The sequence below is a fragment of the Papilio polytes genome, unplaced genomic scaffold, assembly GCF_000836215.1.
Source record: "Papilio polytes unplaced genomic scaffold, Ppol_1.0 DF824382.1, whole genome shotgun sequence".
NCBI lineage: Eukaryota > Metazoa > Arthropoda > Insecta > Lepidoptera > Papilionidae > Papilio > Papilio polytes.
In genome coordinates, this window is record NW_013524822.1 from 757,388 (window position 1) to 773,946 (window position 16,559).

Genomic DNA, 16,559 nt, shown 5'->3' on the forward strand with positions numbered 1-16,559 from the left:
CGCGGTATTACACCGGGCGTGCCGGCCCTGTAGTGCTACGATGGTAAAGCGGGCACTACCACTGTTAAATATCTATATCTATACTAATATTAATAGGAAAGATTTGCATTTTTATGTGTATTGAAATAACTCAAAATCTATTGTACTTTTGGATTTGTGTATGTATTGAAATAACTCAAAAAGTAATGGACCAATTTCAAAAATTCTAGCACCATTAAAAAGCTGTGTTATCACTGCGTAATATAGGCTACATTTTTTTTAATTTCACGCGAGTGAAGTCGTGAGCAAAAGCTAGTCTTAAATATTATAATGCGAAAGTTTGAATGGATGGATGTTTGTCACTACATTTCCGTTACGGATTAACAGTTCTCTGTGAAATTTGGCATATATGTAGAACATAGTCAAGCATTTTGTTATTCTTTTAATTTTTTTTTATTCGGCGCAGACGAAGTCTACTAATGTAGAGATTAAACATATAAAAGTTTGTCAAGAAAAACAATACTTTAAAAAATCATATCTTAAAGACAAACACCGATAGTATTATAAACGCAAGATATTCAACTCAAAGAAAATAAGAACGCAATAAAAATTCCTAAAGCCTAACGCCGTATTGAAAATTCCGTCGACAAGCAACTGTCATTAATACTCGTACTTCGCAAGCCGAGGAAGGCAATAAACGATTGTTGACTCTAGAATAAGTAAACCGATTTTCGACTTTGGGCAACTTAAATAAATCGCAAAGCATTACGATTTTATATAAAAACAGCAGCATAAAGTTTATCTGTCACATCCTCCTCACAATACGTCCCCACTGAGGGTAACCTACCCTAAGTTAGAAGTGACTGGGCCTCAATCAACCACGCTGGCCTAGTGAGAGTTGGTTGACTTCACACATATGTATCTTAAAATATTGCCGAAATGTGCATGTTGCTATGTTTTCCTTCACCGTGAGAACGTCGGGTATTTTTTTTTATAACATAAGGTGGCAAACGAGCAAGCGGCCACCTGAATCCGCCAAAATGGCGAAGCGACCGCTGCCCATAGACATCTGCAATTGCAGATGCGTCGCCTACCCTTATCCGACGGAGGAGGAGACGCCCATAAGGAGGATATTTCCTCTACCTATGCATCTCCTTCATTGTCAAATCCACTTCCTCTACTCATCCTCTTCTTATAAGAAAAGGGTGGTAAAGGGAAATGGACTTAAATTAGACCTCCGGCACCACACTCACCAGATGAAACACGGAATTTCTTCCATTTCACGCCTGTCTTCTATGTGGTCGTGGTATTACACCGGGCGTGCCGGCCCATTCGTGCTAAGATCTTAAAGCGGGCACTACCACTGTTAAATAAATATTGGTAAATTATGTATTTATAAAATTTGAAAATCATTAGTACGGCGGGATTCGAAACCAGGATCTATGGATTACAAGTCTAGTCCTCAAACCCCTGACCAACCGACACTTGTAATTTAATATGTAATCCATTAACATTATACGATAGTTAGTTTAATATTCAAATCCTAATTTTATCCATAAAACAACAAAACTGGAAAAGTTTGCTAGAAATAATTGCTCAGGTTTATTTGCATTAAGGGATAAAATTAACATAAAGGGCGTACTATCTCGACTGTTCAAATTGTTATTAGTTCGACTTTATTAGTTTTATAACAAACTTAGTATTGTTTTACGTTAAACTAACTAAAAGGGTTATTTATAGATACGTTTTAAATTTAAAAATTGTATAATTTTTTGCATAAGACTTCGCAGCTGTAATTATTCGGATTTAAATGTTGACTTATAAAATACGTAATTCAAAAATTAGTTTGAAAATGAACATTGTCTTTATGTCCTTGTAATGAATGAGCCTTAACTTGCTTTGAGGTTATTTCACACCAATCATTGTTAGATTACCTAAAATGAATGTAATAATTAAAATTTAAGGTACAATTTATTGAAAAGACAGTCTCATAATCATTTTAAAATATTACTGTATTTTAACGTGATAATGTAACCCTTCGATCAATAATAGGTCCTTCGAAAGCCGGAAAATCTGCTTTTGAAATGGAATCAAGAACAATATTTCATTCGCAGACGTGTGATAAATTAAAGTTCCTTGGAAACGACGCCTATTGTCTTACAAGATGACTGTTTAAGCCAATTTATCTCGATTCACAATAGGGGAGGAAAGTTCGGTACATCTTTCCTTTCTTCTTTCTTTCCTTTTCCACTCTTTTCTTAAGAGGAGAGGGTGGGAAGGAAAAGTGGATTTGACGGTGGAGGAGACGCATAGGAAGGGGAAATATCCTCTTTAGGTGCGTGTCCTACTCCGTCAATGAAAGGTAGGCAACGCATCTACAATTGCGGATGTTCATGGGCAGCGGTCGCTTTCCATTTCGGTGGATTCAGGTGGCCGCTTGCTCGTTTGCCACCTTATATTATAAAAAAAAAAAATCTTGCTACGTCTCGAAACAAGATGACGTCTTAAACTTTATTGTATTAAAGTGGGCTCACGCCTTTGACGAAAATATCGCACGGGTTGTTCGATTGTCGATTGTTTCGCAGCCAATTCAACTGTTTAACACAACTAAAAATCGAGTATGCGCACTCCATATAAGCTCATAGGAATCAACGCGAGACTGAACAGTTGTGCGATAGTTTCTTTTCAGGTGTTCGCACGCTCTAAGAAAGATTAATATAAATGTAATACATAATTAAATATTTGAAAGAATAGTTTATTATGATTGTAAGGTAAAAATATCTTTCATGCTAGCGGTTGTTTGCAATAAACAAAAAAATTGATACTTCTGATTTATTTGCCGGCATAGAAATGATGACTTGGCTCAACGCCATACTTTATGAACCATTTCTACGTACACTCGTATCTTTTACATTGTACTTGAGCTGAAAAAATATATTCCATCTAGTGTGTCACCAAATCTTACTAATAATATAAATGCAATAGTTTGTATGGATGGATGTTCGTTAGAGTTTGCACCCCAAACTGCTAAATGGATTTAAATAAAATTTGGCATATATACTTAAGCGCCCGACTAAACTACACATAGATAAAAATCCCTACTGTAGGCTCGTAATATATTAATCCTTATAAAGGTAAATAATTGAGAGTAGCCCCAGTGGTGGAGTAAAAGGATAGAGTGGTATGGGTATGTTATGAGAAGGGATGAATCACATGTAACAAGACGGACGTTCGTTATGAATGTGGAGGTACATCGGTAGAGGTAGACCTAGAAAGAGATGGATGGATTTCGTGAAAGGTGACATGATCAGGGAGTGATGACTGAGATGACAGAGTAGTAGTAGTGCGCCGACCCTACGGGAGTAGGATAGGGCAGGGGAGATGATGATATAAAGGTAAATAATTACCAACACCTGAGCACAATATTTCTTTAGTACTAAGAACCACGTCTCATTTTACACTGGTCATTCCCACATTCAGTACAATCGGCATTATGGAATAGTCTGTACGTCTCTAACAAGCTGGACACAGGGCTGCTACTGAAGCGGCGTATATTCGCCAGAGCACACGCCAGTAGGCACATCGCACCTTCCACGTAGAAACCATATAACATACGTATATAGGAGTTAACCTGAAATATTATTTAACGATTATTAAGACAATGTTTTCTAATTAGAATAGCTGTTAATTAGTGTTTAAATAAACATTTGATAGAATTAAATTTGAATTCAGAAAAGGTGTAGTCCAATTAAAGGGTTTCATAACCAAAGCAATTATGACCATAACTTTGAAATAAATTTTAAAAGACTAGCTGTCGCTCGCGACTTCGCCTGCGTCAAATTAAATAATAATACCCTGTGATATTCAGAGATAAATTACCTTTCAAATGGTGAAAGAATTTTTATAATGGGCCCAGTAATTTTTGAGTTATTTCAATACATACAAAAATATAAATCTTTCCTGTTTATATTCTTAGTATAGATAATGGCTAATGTTAGAATGACCAAACACAATAAAAATAGAAATTAAAGTAATATTTATATGTTCTTACATTTTCCAAACCTCCTGTAGTTGTAAACTCCAAAGGGAACATCACTGTCTCTAAAGGTGTTCTGTCCCTTAGCACTCCAAACATCACTACTCCTAAGGTATAATACAACGCCAAAGATATCGAAATGCAATGTTCTAAACAGAACACAAATAACGTACACTGAAAGGTAAAATAAAGAAAATTACACAAAACTGAACATTTGTGAAAAAAAAGTGTATAATCGCCCTTATCAACCTTAACATAAGGCGTATTCGTGACGAGTTTGGGTTGATATAAAACTATCTGCCGTACTCAGAGTCCAACGGTTACTTAAGATCTCTTACACGCATTTAAATTGCATAGTAATGAATTAACTAAACATAAATGACAATTGAAATCGTCTGATGTATTTATTATTTCAGTAGGAATCATAACGAGCTAGTTTTCGGCATCAAATATGCTCGTTTGTGCTTAGCTCTTAGTACCTACGAAATTGGCATCGCCCCAACTAGAATATTAAAATCTAGATTATTACGCTCTGTAGCTTTGCTTAAGTATTGTAATTAACCTTTACCTGTACTTACAGGTCGTAATAATTAATTAATAATAATCTATTACTTTATTTGGCATGTAACATTTTAATTATTTAAATGATAATATAATTAAACTGTAGCTTCCGCCCGCGATTCCGTCCGCGTGTAATAAAAAAACATTAAAAAATATAGCCTATGTTACTCACAGAAAAATTACCTTTCTAAGGGTGAAAGAATTTTTAAATTCGGCCAAGTAGTTTTTGAGCCTATTCATTACAAACAAACAAAGTTTTCCTCTTTATAATATTAGTATAGATGTAACATTCCAATAATTCATAAAAAATAAATAAATATTGTAGAATTATATACAAACTTACACATTTCCGGCAAATAGGTTTGTCCATTGAATTTAAATTATTAGTTGTACTAGAACTTTCTGAAACATATTTACACTTTATTCATTTTAAACCAGGAGTAAATGATGTAACAAACAAGAAAGTATTAAGATTGTATCTGGATGGCTACAAAAATACATGAAAAAAGTATAGATTGTATGAAAGAGGAGAGGAAAGAGAAATATGCATAAGGGCGTGAATACAGATATGACGACTGATAGAGATTTATAGAAGGGCAGCATATACTGTGCTGACCCTCTGTAGAGACAAGGGTAGGTTGATGATGAGGAGTAAATGCATAAAATTAAAACCAGAAGTACCTTTTGAAGTCTCAACCGTTGGTGTATCAATTTTGTTACTTTTTGAAAGACAATATTTCTTCTTAAATTGTATAGTACATTGTTCCATAGAGACGACTATGAAAGAACTTGCATTCCACACTGAAACAGTTATATATTTTAGCATAAAATATTAATCGTTTTTATTCCAAGAAAGTATCAACTTACTAAGATAAATATGTGTGGGGACTGCAATAATCGCATAAATCAAAGCAGACATTCTGCCCCATGTTGTATGAGGTACAGGTGCTCCGAAACCTATAGAAATAATAAAATAAATAACATAAAATGAAAGGTAAATTTGCAAACAAACTTGCTGAAACACCCTAATATCCTAGTCACAACTTAACAAATGGGAACTAAAAACTATTACTTGTGCACAGTAACTTTGCCGATGGCCTCATGATGTCACGCGCAATCGACAAATCAATTGGACAAAACGGGGACGCGGAGCTTATTGGTTGAAAACTTTGTCAAACCTTCTGCGCACGGCAGATATACAACGATACTTTGGGCCTGTCCCACCAAATTGTAAATTGTCTGATAACAATCCTACGTGTAAAATATGTAATGGAAATATCGGATTTAGTTCCCATATGACAGTGACGTCATTAGCCTCTATCATCTTTGGTGAGACAGGCCCTAAATCTTCAGTATACTTCACCTAAAGCAGTCATTACGTAGATTGAGAATAAAAATGTGCCGGGCAAATCCCAAAATAAACCCGGCTGTAATTTAGCTCCGTTTCCCACAGCGAGCATCGTCAGTTGTCTGGCATCGTTAATCCTTTGTTCAATTGCATCACGCCATTTCGCTGATAGAGGTGTTATCTGAAACATTTAATTATTATATTTATTACAATGGTATTCTTGCATTTATATTTACAGGACATTGGCGTCATCGTAATGTTACCGATACGATTTCCAAATGCTGCAAGCTTGGAATACTAGAAGATTGGAATGTGGTTAGGTTATGTTGGATGTTTGGTAGGTTTGAATGTTGGATGATGATGAATGTTGACAGTTAAAAATAATTGATTAATAATTCGGTCGAATAAACGGTTCAACGGTTCTGTTGTTTTTTTCTAACTTAACAATATTTAGTGACATAATATGAAATAATCTAAAAGAATATTACACTGAAAGAAATATTTCTGGAGTCGACGGCGCGCGGAATCTCAAAGATAAGGAATCCCCTGGTGAATATTCAAATTTCGTTTTCATGAGATGTGCAAATTGGTACGAGGCATATTTTTCCTACAAGAACTCCCGACGCGGCACACTCAAATGATTGAATTCTATGTGTACTTACCTTTAACGTAATAATTGGTAGACAGGTTTAAAGAAAAAGAAAATTTTATATAATTAATTGCAAAATTTACGATAACTGTGGACTTGCGTGAAACTAAGCATTTATAATGAACTAGTGTACTCGTAGTATTTGAAGAAAATAGAAGAAATAAAACAAAACAATACTTTCTCACCTGTCTTAATTCAGTTGCTAGATCAATAACAAGCTGATTTTGTTCCTTTTCGAAATCTAAAGATACTTTAACTTCTTGCGGACCTAATGAATATAACAATATATCTTTAGTACGAATTTAAATAAACATAAACATTTCACATGTAAACTTACCTTCGAAGGAATGTATAATAAACACCCAAATCACATTCCATATAACGAGGACAGCGGTCAATCCAAGCTGACAAAATACGCATCTGATTACTACTGAACAGTAACCTTCGTTTACTTTCTTCGGGGCTGGGTACACTCTTAGCCAGGCATCGGAAACCTATACATCACATCATACTAATATAAACGCGACAGTTTAGATGGATGGATGTTTGTTAGAATTTGTAGCTTAAACGGCTAAATAGTTCTGGATGAAATTTAGCATAGAGGACATAGTCTGGAAGAACACATAGGCTACTTGATTTTTTTTAACCCACGCGAACTAAGTCACGAGCTAAAGCTAGTTTTATTATTATTATAAATGCAAAAGTTAAAATGGATTGATGTTTGTTAGAGTTTGTAGCTTAAACTGCTGAACGAATCTTAATGAAATTTGGCATAAAATATAGACTGGAAGAACACATGGGCTACTCACTTTTCTTTTTTTTTTAATTCAACGCGGACGGAGTCGCGGGTAAAAGCTAGTAATAAATTTTATTGAAAATTATTACCTTATGTAATACTATTTGTTTATTGTTAATTCGTTTACTTCCATTTTGTGCACTTTCAATCGCAGACATTTTGATGTATCTACACTTTTGTTTGCCTTTATGGCTATGATGATCTGGATAGGAGTTACTTTTTTTATTATATTTTTTATTTATATTGTCGTATTTAAAACAGGTATCGTATAGTTCACATTCACCAGGTAATGTCACACTTTTATTACTACTTATTTTATTATCATGTGAATTTAACGCACTCTTTGTATTCACATTTCTATTGACGTAAATACCATCGCCACATAGATCGATTGAACTACCAAAGTTTATTGCCAATATCTTAGTTTCATCTCTATCGTGTCTAGATTTCTTGTAAAGCGGTTTGACAAATTTAACTTTGTTTTTAAACATATTGAATACGTCCTTTCTCATGCTTTACTATGAAAGAAATGTTTCCAAAAGTCTTCTGTGTGAGGTAGCGTGTAGTCTGAAATTATTAACTTCCGCTTACGTGAAGCTCTATCAAACTTAGATATTGTAAAACTGAAATCGCGCTTTAACCTAATTTTTCAGGCAATTTAATGAAGCGGTAGCTCATTGTCTAATTGCTTTATCTAGTACTAGCTTTCGCCCGCGACTCCGTCCGCGTGGAATTAAAACAAACAAATGTGAGTAGCATATGTGTTCTTCCAGACTATCCTCTACATCTATGCGAAATTTTATCAAAATCCGTTCAGCCGTTTAGGCTACAAACTCTAACAAACATTCATCGATCCAATCTTTCGCATTTATAATATTAGTAAGAGTAAGATTAGAAAGATTTCTTTCACTATTACATTGGTTTAATTGAATTTTCCTTGAGTTCTAGATATTATCTGAAATGTATTAGTATCGTGAAATATATCTCTTATATTCTTACAAAAACAGGGATAACCTGCACACTTATGCAATGAAAAAATAATTAATTCAAAAGAAAGTTATAAATGCGTATTAGGTAAATTACCTTAAACTTATAAGACTTCGAACTTCGCTCGGGAGCAACAGCTAGTATTGTTTAAAAAAAAAACATAGCCTAGGTTGCTTACAGATAAATTACCTTTCTATTGGTGAAAGAATTTTTGCAATCGGCTTAGTGGTTTTTACATAAATTCGTACAAAACTACAACAAAACTTTCCTCTTTTCAATATTAGTATAGATATAAATTACAGTCAAATTATTTGTAAGTCGCTATTTTATTTAAATAACCAAATGTCTCAATACTAGTGTCACAGCAATGAAAACCAACAGTAACGTTTTCGCCAACCTGCAACAAATACATGTCTCACTAATTATGTTACAAAGTTAGAAGTTTAAAATTATTTAATCTCTCTTCCCTCAGCAGTTAGCGAAGGCAGAGAGAAATTTAAATTGAGTTCCTGTGGTCTGTCACTTGTAATGTGATTTCGTACAAAATTCACTATAGGATTCTAAATTACTTTAACTATTGCTAATTTACTTATTAAAAACAATAAAAATAAAAGAACGTTTCATATAACTGTAATAATCACAGATAATTGTTATACAAAAGATTTTAACTCAAAAATACATTTAATAAAATCTATTAACACGGTAAATATTTCAACTATTTTAAGGGACTGTCCCACCTCTGACTGATAGAGACACAGATCGTTTAAAAATGACGTCACTAACAAATAAGGTAACATGCCGTAAAACACATAAGAAAAAAATAAAATAAACATATGAATGAATTGAGTACCTCCTTCTTTTGGGAAGTCGGTCAAAAATCCTACATTTCCTTCAAATATTTTACACGTTGGATTGTTATCAGACAATTTACAATTTAGTGGAACAGCCCCTTAATGTGATAAATAGTTTAATTTACATGCTAATAAAATATCCGATTCGCTAATATCATAAATAAGGCTTAAGTCTCCCGCGGTAGCCTGTAAGCGCAAGTATTGATTTTATAGTACCGCTCCCGGCCGCCAGGCGGCGCGCGCAACTGTCAAATCGAGAAGTCGCTACAAACGTAAATATTTAGGAATCTTTTGTGTTATAATAAATATAGAAAATACGTGTAGTTAATGAACAATTATATTAATGTGATTTAGAAGATAAATACAGTGAAATATGGTGTAAAAACTATGTGAAACAAGTGAAAAACAGAACAGTGCTCCAAGTTAACCTTGATTGAAAGAGGGACAGTGCGAAGTAGGTTATTATGGCACTATAATTTGGCCAATAACAGTGTAATATTAAACGAATAAAAAGTACCGATAACAATATTTTAACAGAATAATATGTATTTCATAAACGTTTCAAGGTAAAGATAAATAAATAAAATGAAAATCAGATATGACGAGATGCTTGCGAATATGCGGGTCGTATTCGTATCGCTTGACACGAAGGCATTCGACGATTCTACTTATTATAATATTTATATTAATTCTCACAACGATATTCCATTTATACGGATACAAGCACAAGCAACAACGACGTACACCTTCCCAAATAGGTGACTTTGAATATAGACCGGGATCTTTTTTAAAAAACAAACAGCCCAACGAAAATTTAAGTTACTGCCAGTTTAGGTACGGTCTACCTAAAAAGTTGCAATGGAACAGTTTGCAGATACACAATTCACCAGAAATCGGTTCAAAAGGTCCTTACAGAGTTATTTATAATGCTATTAAAGGAACCGCTTTTGCTAACCATACAAAATATAATACAGTAACATATGCAACACATGCAACGCCTGAATTCCTTTATCATGTAGTAGAGATTGCTAGATATTGGGAAGGACCTATCAGTCTATCCGTATTCGTGCCTAATTACGATTTAGATGTAACAATGCAAATTATGTCACATCTTTGCCGTTGTTATCCAGGTATGGCTAAAGTATCTATACATTTATTTTATCATGTACATCATCCTCCAAAGATAAGATCGCGAAAGGAAATCTTAGCGTCTCTTACCACGGAAATACCAACAACAACAGCGAATATAACTATAGAACAAATATTAAAAAATAAACTAGATAATTATAGAAAACTTAATAACAAAACGAGAGCACAATACATACAATGGGTTAGAAAGAATAAAATAGCAAGGATGATGAAACGCATGGCACTAAAAGAGAATACAGCACCGAATTTAAAGTTTGAAGATTGTTCCGGACTGGATCATGATATACCAACTTTTAGAAAAGAGAATCGTATAATTTATCCTATCAATGTTGGTAGAAACAGTGCAAGGAATGCATCTACGTCGAATTACTTCCTAGTATCAGATATAGAAATGATACCAAGTGACGGTTTAGCTCAGAAATTTCTCAAAATGGTACGAAAATTAATGGGAGACAAAAAACGTGATGATGGATGCATTTTCGCTAAGACGATTTTCGTAGTCCCTTTATTTGAAGTTGAAAAAGGAGAAATGATTCCAAGAGACAAACAATCGTAAGTTTCTAATTATCAAGAAAATTATAAACGTAGTAAAGTAAATTTATTTTTTTAGTTCTCTTCTGTTTTATGCGAGGCGAAAATTTATTTAACCATCTCAGAAAAGCATCATCAATTTGACTATAATTAAGACTAAGATTGTCATCTTCATGTTAGAAATCCATCATCATCTTCCTCGTTCCCTACACCCCTAGTATCGGCGCATCAAATTTTTGTCCTCCAAATAACTCAAGCATACGTTATCTCAGTCATCACTCCCTTTTTGATCATGGCACCTTTTACACAATACATTTCTACGTCTAATTCTACCAGTTTACTTCCACACTTATAACTATTTTTTTTGTTACAAGCGATTCGTCCCTCCTCATATGACGCCCATACCATATCAACCTTTTGCTCCTAACCTTTTCTACCACTGGGGCTACTCTCAAACTGTCTCTTGAATAATATAATACTCGTAGAAATCCAAAAATTAAAAAAAAAAATGTATTATACTTTACTCTTTACCGATATATTAACAGGTTAGTACGTTTGGTCGCTGCCAACAGAGCATTTTACTTCCATCAGCGTGTCTGTTCACATTGCCAACGCTTCCCTGGTCTTCAGTCCTGGTTACTGCGGCGTTCGCCCCCTGACGTAGAGGTTTGTGTGTATACATAGAAAATACAAACTATTACTATCAGTATTGCTACTTCTACTATAGTATTGTACTACCTGTACTTTCTGTAATGAAATATCGATCAAGAGATTTATAATCTTTACGCGTTTTTAACAAAAGTTAAAATTTTATTCTTCTATTCTATTTATACACAGTCCATACTTTGCCAGTACAGTTCGTAGCGCTCAATAACTGGACTGGCAATCTGGCACAGCGTCAGTATGACTGGCGATCGCAACTATCCAACTGTACTGGCCAAGTGTTAACCACACTTTAATACTAACTTGATTGATTTATTCTTGTAAATTATTTTTTTTATAACATAAGTTGGCAAACGAGCAAGCGGCCTAAATTTACCGAAAATGTGACCGCTGCCCATAAAACTCCGCAATTGCCAATACGTTGCCTATCTTTAATTGACGGAGGAGGAGACGAACATAAAGAGGACATTTCCCTTTCCTATGCGTCTCCTCCACCGTCAAATCCACTTTTCCTCCACATCCTTTCCTCTTAAAAGAGTGAAAAGGGAATTAGACTAAAATTAGGCCTAATTCTTGCGTAAACCATTTGTTACACTTAAAAAAATCACAATAAGTAACGTAAAAAATTTCAAGTCGCATATGACATAATCCTTAATAGTTACTTTTATCACTCACGAAATGTAGAGTCAAAAAGTCTCACGACATTCCCTCGGTAATCGTAACCGCACTATAAGAATTCAGTCACGTACACAGCACATAAACGTAACAAGACTGAATATTTTACCTATCTTACTATTGGACTTCTTAAAATGTACATCACAGACAAATCGTGAACACCGTCCATTTGCAATTTACCTAACCAAATTGTAAATTGTTAACAAATTGAAAATCGAATGGAACAAAGTATATTTAAACCAAACAGACCTGAATTACCTCTATAAAATGCCTAGACAAATTACGTATTGGTAGAATTCACGCTTGTACGGTCACATTTTTTGCAGCCCATGTTGATAGCACGTCGCGAGTATCCCTACCATAGATGGGAACCATTATACTTCGGCACGCAGAGAGAACCTTGGTACAGTGAAACGCTCTCGTGGGAGGGAAGACAAGACAAAATGACACAGGTTAGTTACACACAGAAGATCCACATTGTACAGAACGCTAACATAATTACCTCCCTGACCTTACCCCACTTATGTGTGTTCGGGGCATACGGTTTTATGAATTAATATTTTGTCTTTTTCATCCGGCCATCTGTCGGCAACCCTAATTAGTAGTTAAGTTATTGTTTTTTTATTATATTATTCTTGTAAAAACTCTTAAAGCTAGTTATAGTTATATAGTTTAACAAATTTTAGGTTCGATGAAGAGGATTACGAGTGTAAGCGTAGATTATGTTATCATACTTTCGAAGTAATTCATAGGCGTTGCCAGTCCATGATTTGGGCCAGTTCTAGGAATCACACACCATTAATATGGACGTTTTCGAAGAAGTTTTTATATCTATTTTAGATTTTTCGATTCTCTAGTTTCTTTAGTTGGTTGGCTTATACCCCCTAGTATGCCTTCGTCGAAGTCCTGGGTTATATTAATTTTTTTCAACTTAAATAGACTAAGTGCTATCTTCTAGCAATTCTAGAGGCGAAGTGAGGGTAATACCAGTCAAATCAACATAAATTTGTTGTTTTTAAATAGATGCTGGAATTATGTCTGCAAGAGTACCGAATGGTGGTCTTAGACGGTGGCTTTCTCAGCCACGCTGCAGTCACGAAGACGATGGCCCACCACAGTAATGCGGAGAGATTGAACAACCAAAAGTATTTGAATATAATCGGAAAACTTAAAAAGAAGTACCCTGATAGGCCTCAATGTAGAGTTATGTGGGGATGTTGACAAAATCTGATAATTAGATTTTAATGTTTGTAGATCTTTAGTTCATTTTTTTATCAAGATTATAAATACGTTTTAAAAACACTTTAATATAATCTCAAAGCTGGAATATTCTGTCCTTAAAATATGTAACTATAGTTATGTTATCTACTAATTTATATCTAAAAAAAAGTTAAGTTTCATAGAGTTAAATTTTAGTTGAATTATTTTGCAAACTAGATATTGTAAAACTATATAATGTTAAGCTAATGTGTTTAAATATATTTACGAATACTATCTTTGTCACAATTTAAATTTGTCAAATAAAAACACGATTACCTTATCAAATAGTTTTATTTATATAATTGTCACCGACTGCCATTATTGTAATTTAACTGACACATTTTTTTATTTAACTAATAATCGCCCGCGACTCCGTCTATGTGAAATTCAAAAAAGTGAGTAACCTATGTATTCTTACAGAATATTCTCTACATCTGTACCAAAATCTAAATCCGTTCAGCTGTTAAGGCTACAAACTCTAACAAAAATCTATCCATCCATCTTAACTTTCGCATTTATAATATTAGTACTATTACATGTGCCGCTTCGTTTAAAACAAAAATAAAAAAACTTACGTATACGTTAAATGTAACCATAATCGAATAGGTAATTTAAAAGAATATTCTGAGTAGTTTCATCTCTTTATTTTCGATAAACAAACAATACTTTTCCTTTTATATCTAACTACACTTTATATAAAATGTACAAACAAACATGGCGGCTACATATCCCGGTATTGAATTATGCGCGGAGTGATCTTTGTAATGGTAACGAGGAACATATTACAAAAGCATAAAGCAAAAGGGAGAATAATTCATGTAATTACGCTTTTGGTATAACAAAAGCTTTTAGTTAACAATTCCTGTAACTATATATACCCATTGGCGTCGTCTGTGCTGGTGGGCGTTGGGGACAGCTGTATAAGAGCGCCTTTGACTAAACTATCGCACAACTCTTTAGTCGTGCATTGATTCCTGTGAGCTTATATGGAGGTACGCACATTACGTACGTACATTACTTTTAGTTGTACAATTAAATAGTTGAATGGGCTACGAAACAATAGATAATCGATAGGTTATTTTGAGTCAAGTCAAAAAACTTTGCCGATAAAATAATAGTTATAGGTATATGAAAAAAGGTTTGATTAACTTCAAGAAAAACCTTCATTTGTATTACTTGTATTCTTTGATTACAAAAAAATATTGCGTATATACTAAAGAAAATAAACAATTTTAATAAAGTGACATTTAATATAATTTCTTTTAAGAGGTCTTTTTACGAAGTCGCTTAATTTAATTTCACAAGTAATAAAATGGGAAAAGTGATGATTTCCTCCTTATGAAAAGAATGTGATTATTTTTCGCATTTGCTTCTGGGTGGCAAAGAATATACGTTTAATATCTTTTCTGTCATATCTATACCCTTCCTATTAATGTAAAATATAGCTTATATTATTCAGTGAAAATATTGCTTTCTAATATCAAAATAATTATTTAAATCGATGCAAACAAATTAATATTCTTTATTGTAATTAAAAATTAAAGAAATAGTCGTTTTATATTTTTCATGTGAAACAAAAACATAGAGATTAAAACAGTATATAGAGTTGACTCGAGACATTTTTCACATAACTAACGCTATCTGTTAAAAGTCTCAACATGTGAATATAATTAATTGTATTTTAATTGATATTTTTATTTATCGATACTAATATTATAAAGAGGAAAGATTTGTATTATTGGATTTTGGTATGTATTGAAATAACTCAAAAACTACTGGGCCGATTTTAAGATTATTTCAACGTTAGAAAGGTAATTTATCTGTATGTAACATAGGCTATATTTTTTAATTTACGCGGGCGAAGTCGCGAGCAACAGCTAGCTTAAATATAAAACGCCAAACTTTACAACTGATATCACCTATAAAATTACCGGTGAAAAAAATTCGTTCACAATGCCTAGTTTATATATTTCTTTAATGTCTTTGTATAAAAGAATATATTCCTTACATCCTTACGTCAGCACACACCGTATTATATTATATTTATATTCAGCCCGATCGAGTACAAAGCGTAAATTACGATTCGTTATCTGAAAGGGTTCGGTTTGCACGCAGACTCCCTGATATTGCGCTGTCATGTCAAATTCTTTTCTAACCATTAACCAGACACGGGTTTAATTTCAATGGAAAATGGATTCAGGCCGGAAAATTTGTTTGATCGTTTTCATCGTGTTAATCAAAGAGAATCATGACGCTCAAAATGGTAATACGAAGCTTTTTAAATTAAGTTAAAATTGACAACTAATAGGTTATAAGAAAACATATGAATATGCATTTTAATAATTTGACTTTATACTATACTATACTTTATAATAAGCTAGCTGTTGCTCGCGACTTCGTCCACGTTAAATTAAAAAATAGTAATAAAACAAAACCTATGTTACAGCTAAATTACTTTTCTAAGTAAATTTTTTTCTATATCCTTAATTACTTCTCTAAAGATTGTAAAGAAGAAAGATTTGTATTTTTGTATATATTGAAATAAGTCTAAAAGTACTGGGCCGATTTTAAAAATTGTTTTACCATTATAAAGCTACGTTATCAGTGGGTAATAATGGGTAATAGTCGCGAGAAACAGCTAGTCTTACATGTGTTAAAACGAGCAAACTAAATGTACAAAACATTTAATTTATTCAACTAGAAGCAAGCTCACTCGTGCGGGATAGAATCTACACATTTCCCGATTCCGGTTCCAGTTATCCGAACCTCGGTTATTTTTATATTCCACGTTTCTTCTCGATTCCCGGTATCGTATTTTTGTGTACGTTGTTTGATTCACAAGCGAATGTACATAGTTTTGATTGTTTCCAGTTCACTTAATTAGAAATTCCATCGTTTGTTTCAGTGCAAAAATATATTTATAGAATCGAATGACGCTCGCTAGAGTTATGAAAATAGTTTTTCAAAAATGTTTTTTCATAAATGAAATTATTGCTCTACATTATTAGCAGATTCACGGTGATATAAATGTAATTATTCAAACTAGAGTAGCACTGCAGTATAGATAAAGGGCT

The 16,559-nt window shown here is 33.5% G+C and overlaps 1 protein-coding gene across 1 annotated transcript; it reads left to right on the top strand.

Annotated features, from left to right (window-relative positions):
- Positions 1-9,487: 9,487 nt before the first annotated feature.
- On the top strand, positions 9,488-13,469 carry LOC106111295. The gene is made up of 4 exons (XM_013293323.1): positions 9,488-10,908; positions 11,433-11,553; positions 12,552-12,677; positions 13,249-13,469. The coding sequence occupies exons 1-4, from the start codon at positions 9,806-9,808 to the stop codon at positions 13,444-13,446; spliced, it is 1,548 nt and encodes a 515-aa protein (XP_013148777.1). The 5' UTR covers positions 9,488-9,805; the 3' UTR covers positions 13,447-13,469.
- The last annotated feature ends 3,090 nt before the right edge of the window (positions 13,470-16,559 follow it).

Bases quoted from the DNA above. Each gene is read 5' to 3' on its own strand.
- LOC106111295 (XM_013293323.1), top strand. From the start codon at position 9,806: ATGACGAGATGCTTGCGAATATGCGGGTCGTATTCGTATCGCTTGACA. The intron at 11,554-12,551 runs GTTTGTGTGTAT...CATTTTTTGCAG, and splicing joins GTTCGCCCCCTGACGTAGAG to CCCATGTTGATAGCACGTCG. The intron at 12,678-13,248 runs GTTAGTTACACA...GTTTTTAAATAG, and splicing joins GACAAGACAAAATGACACAG to ATGCTGGAATTATGTCTGCA.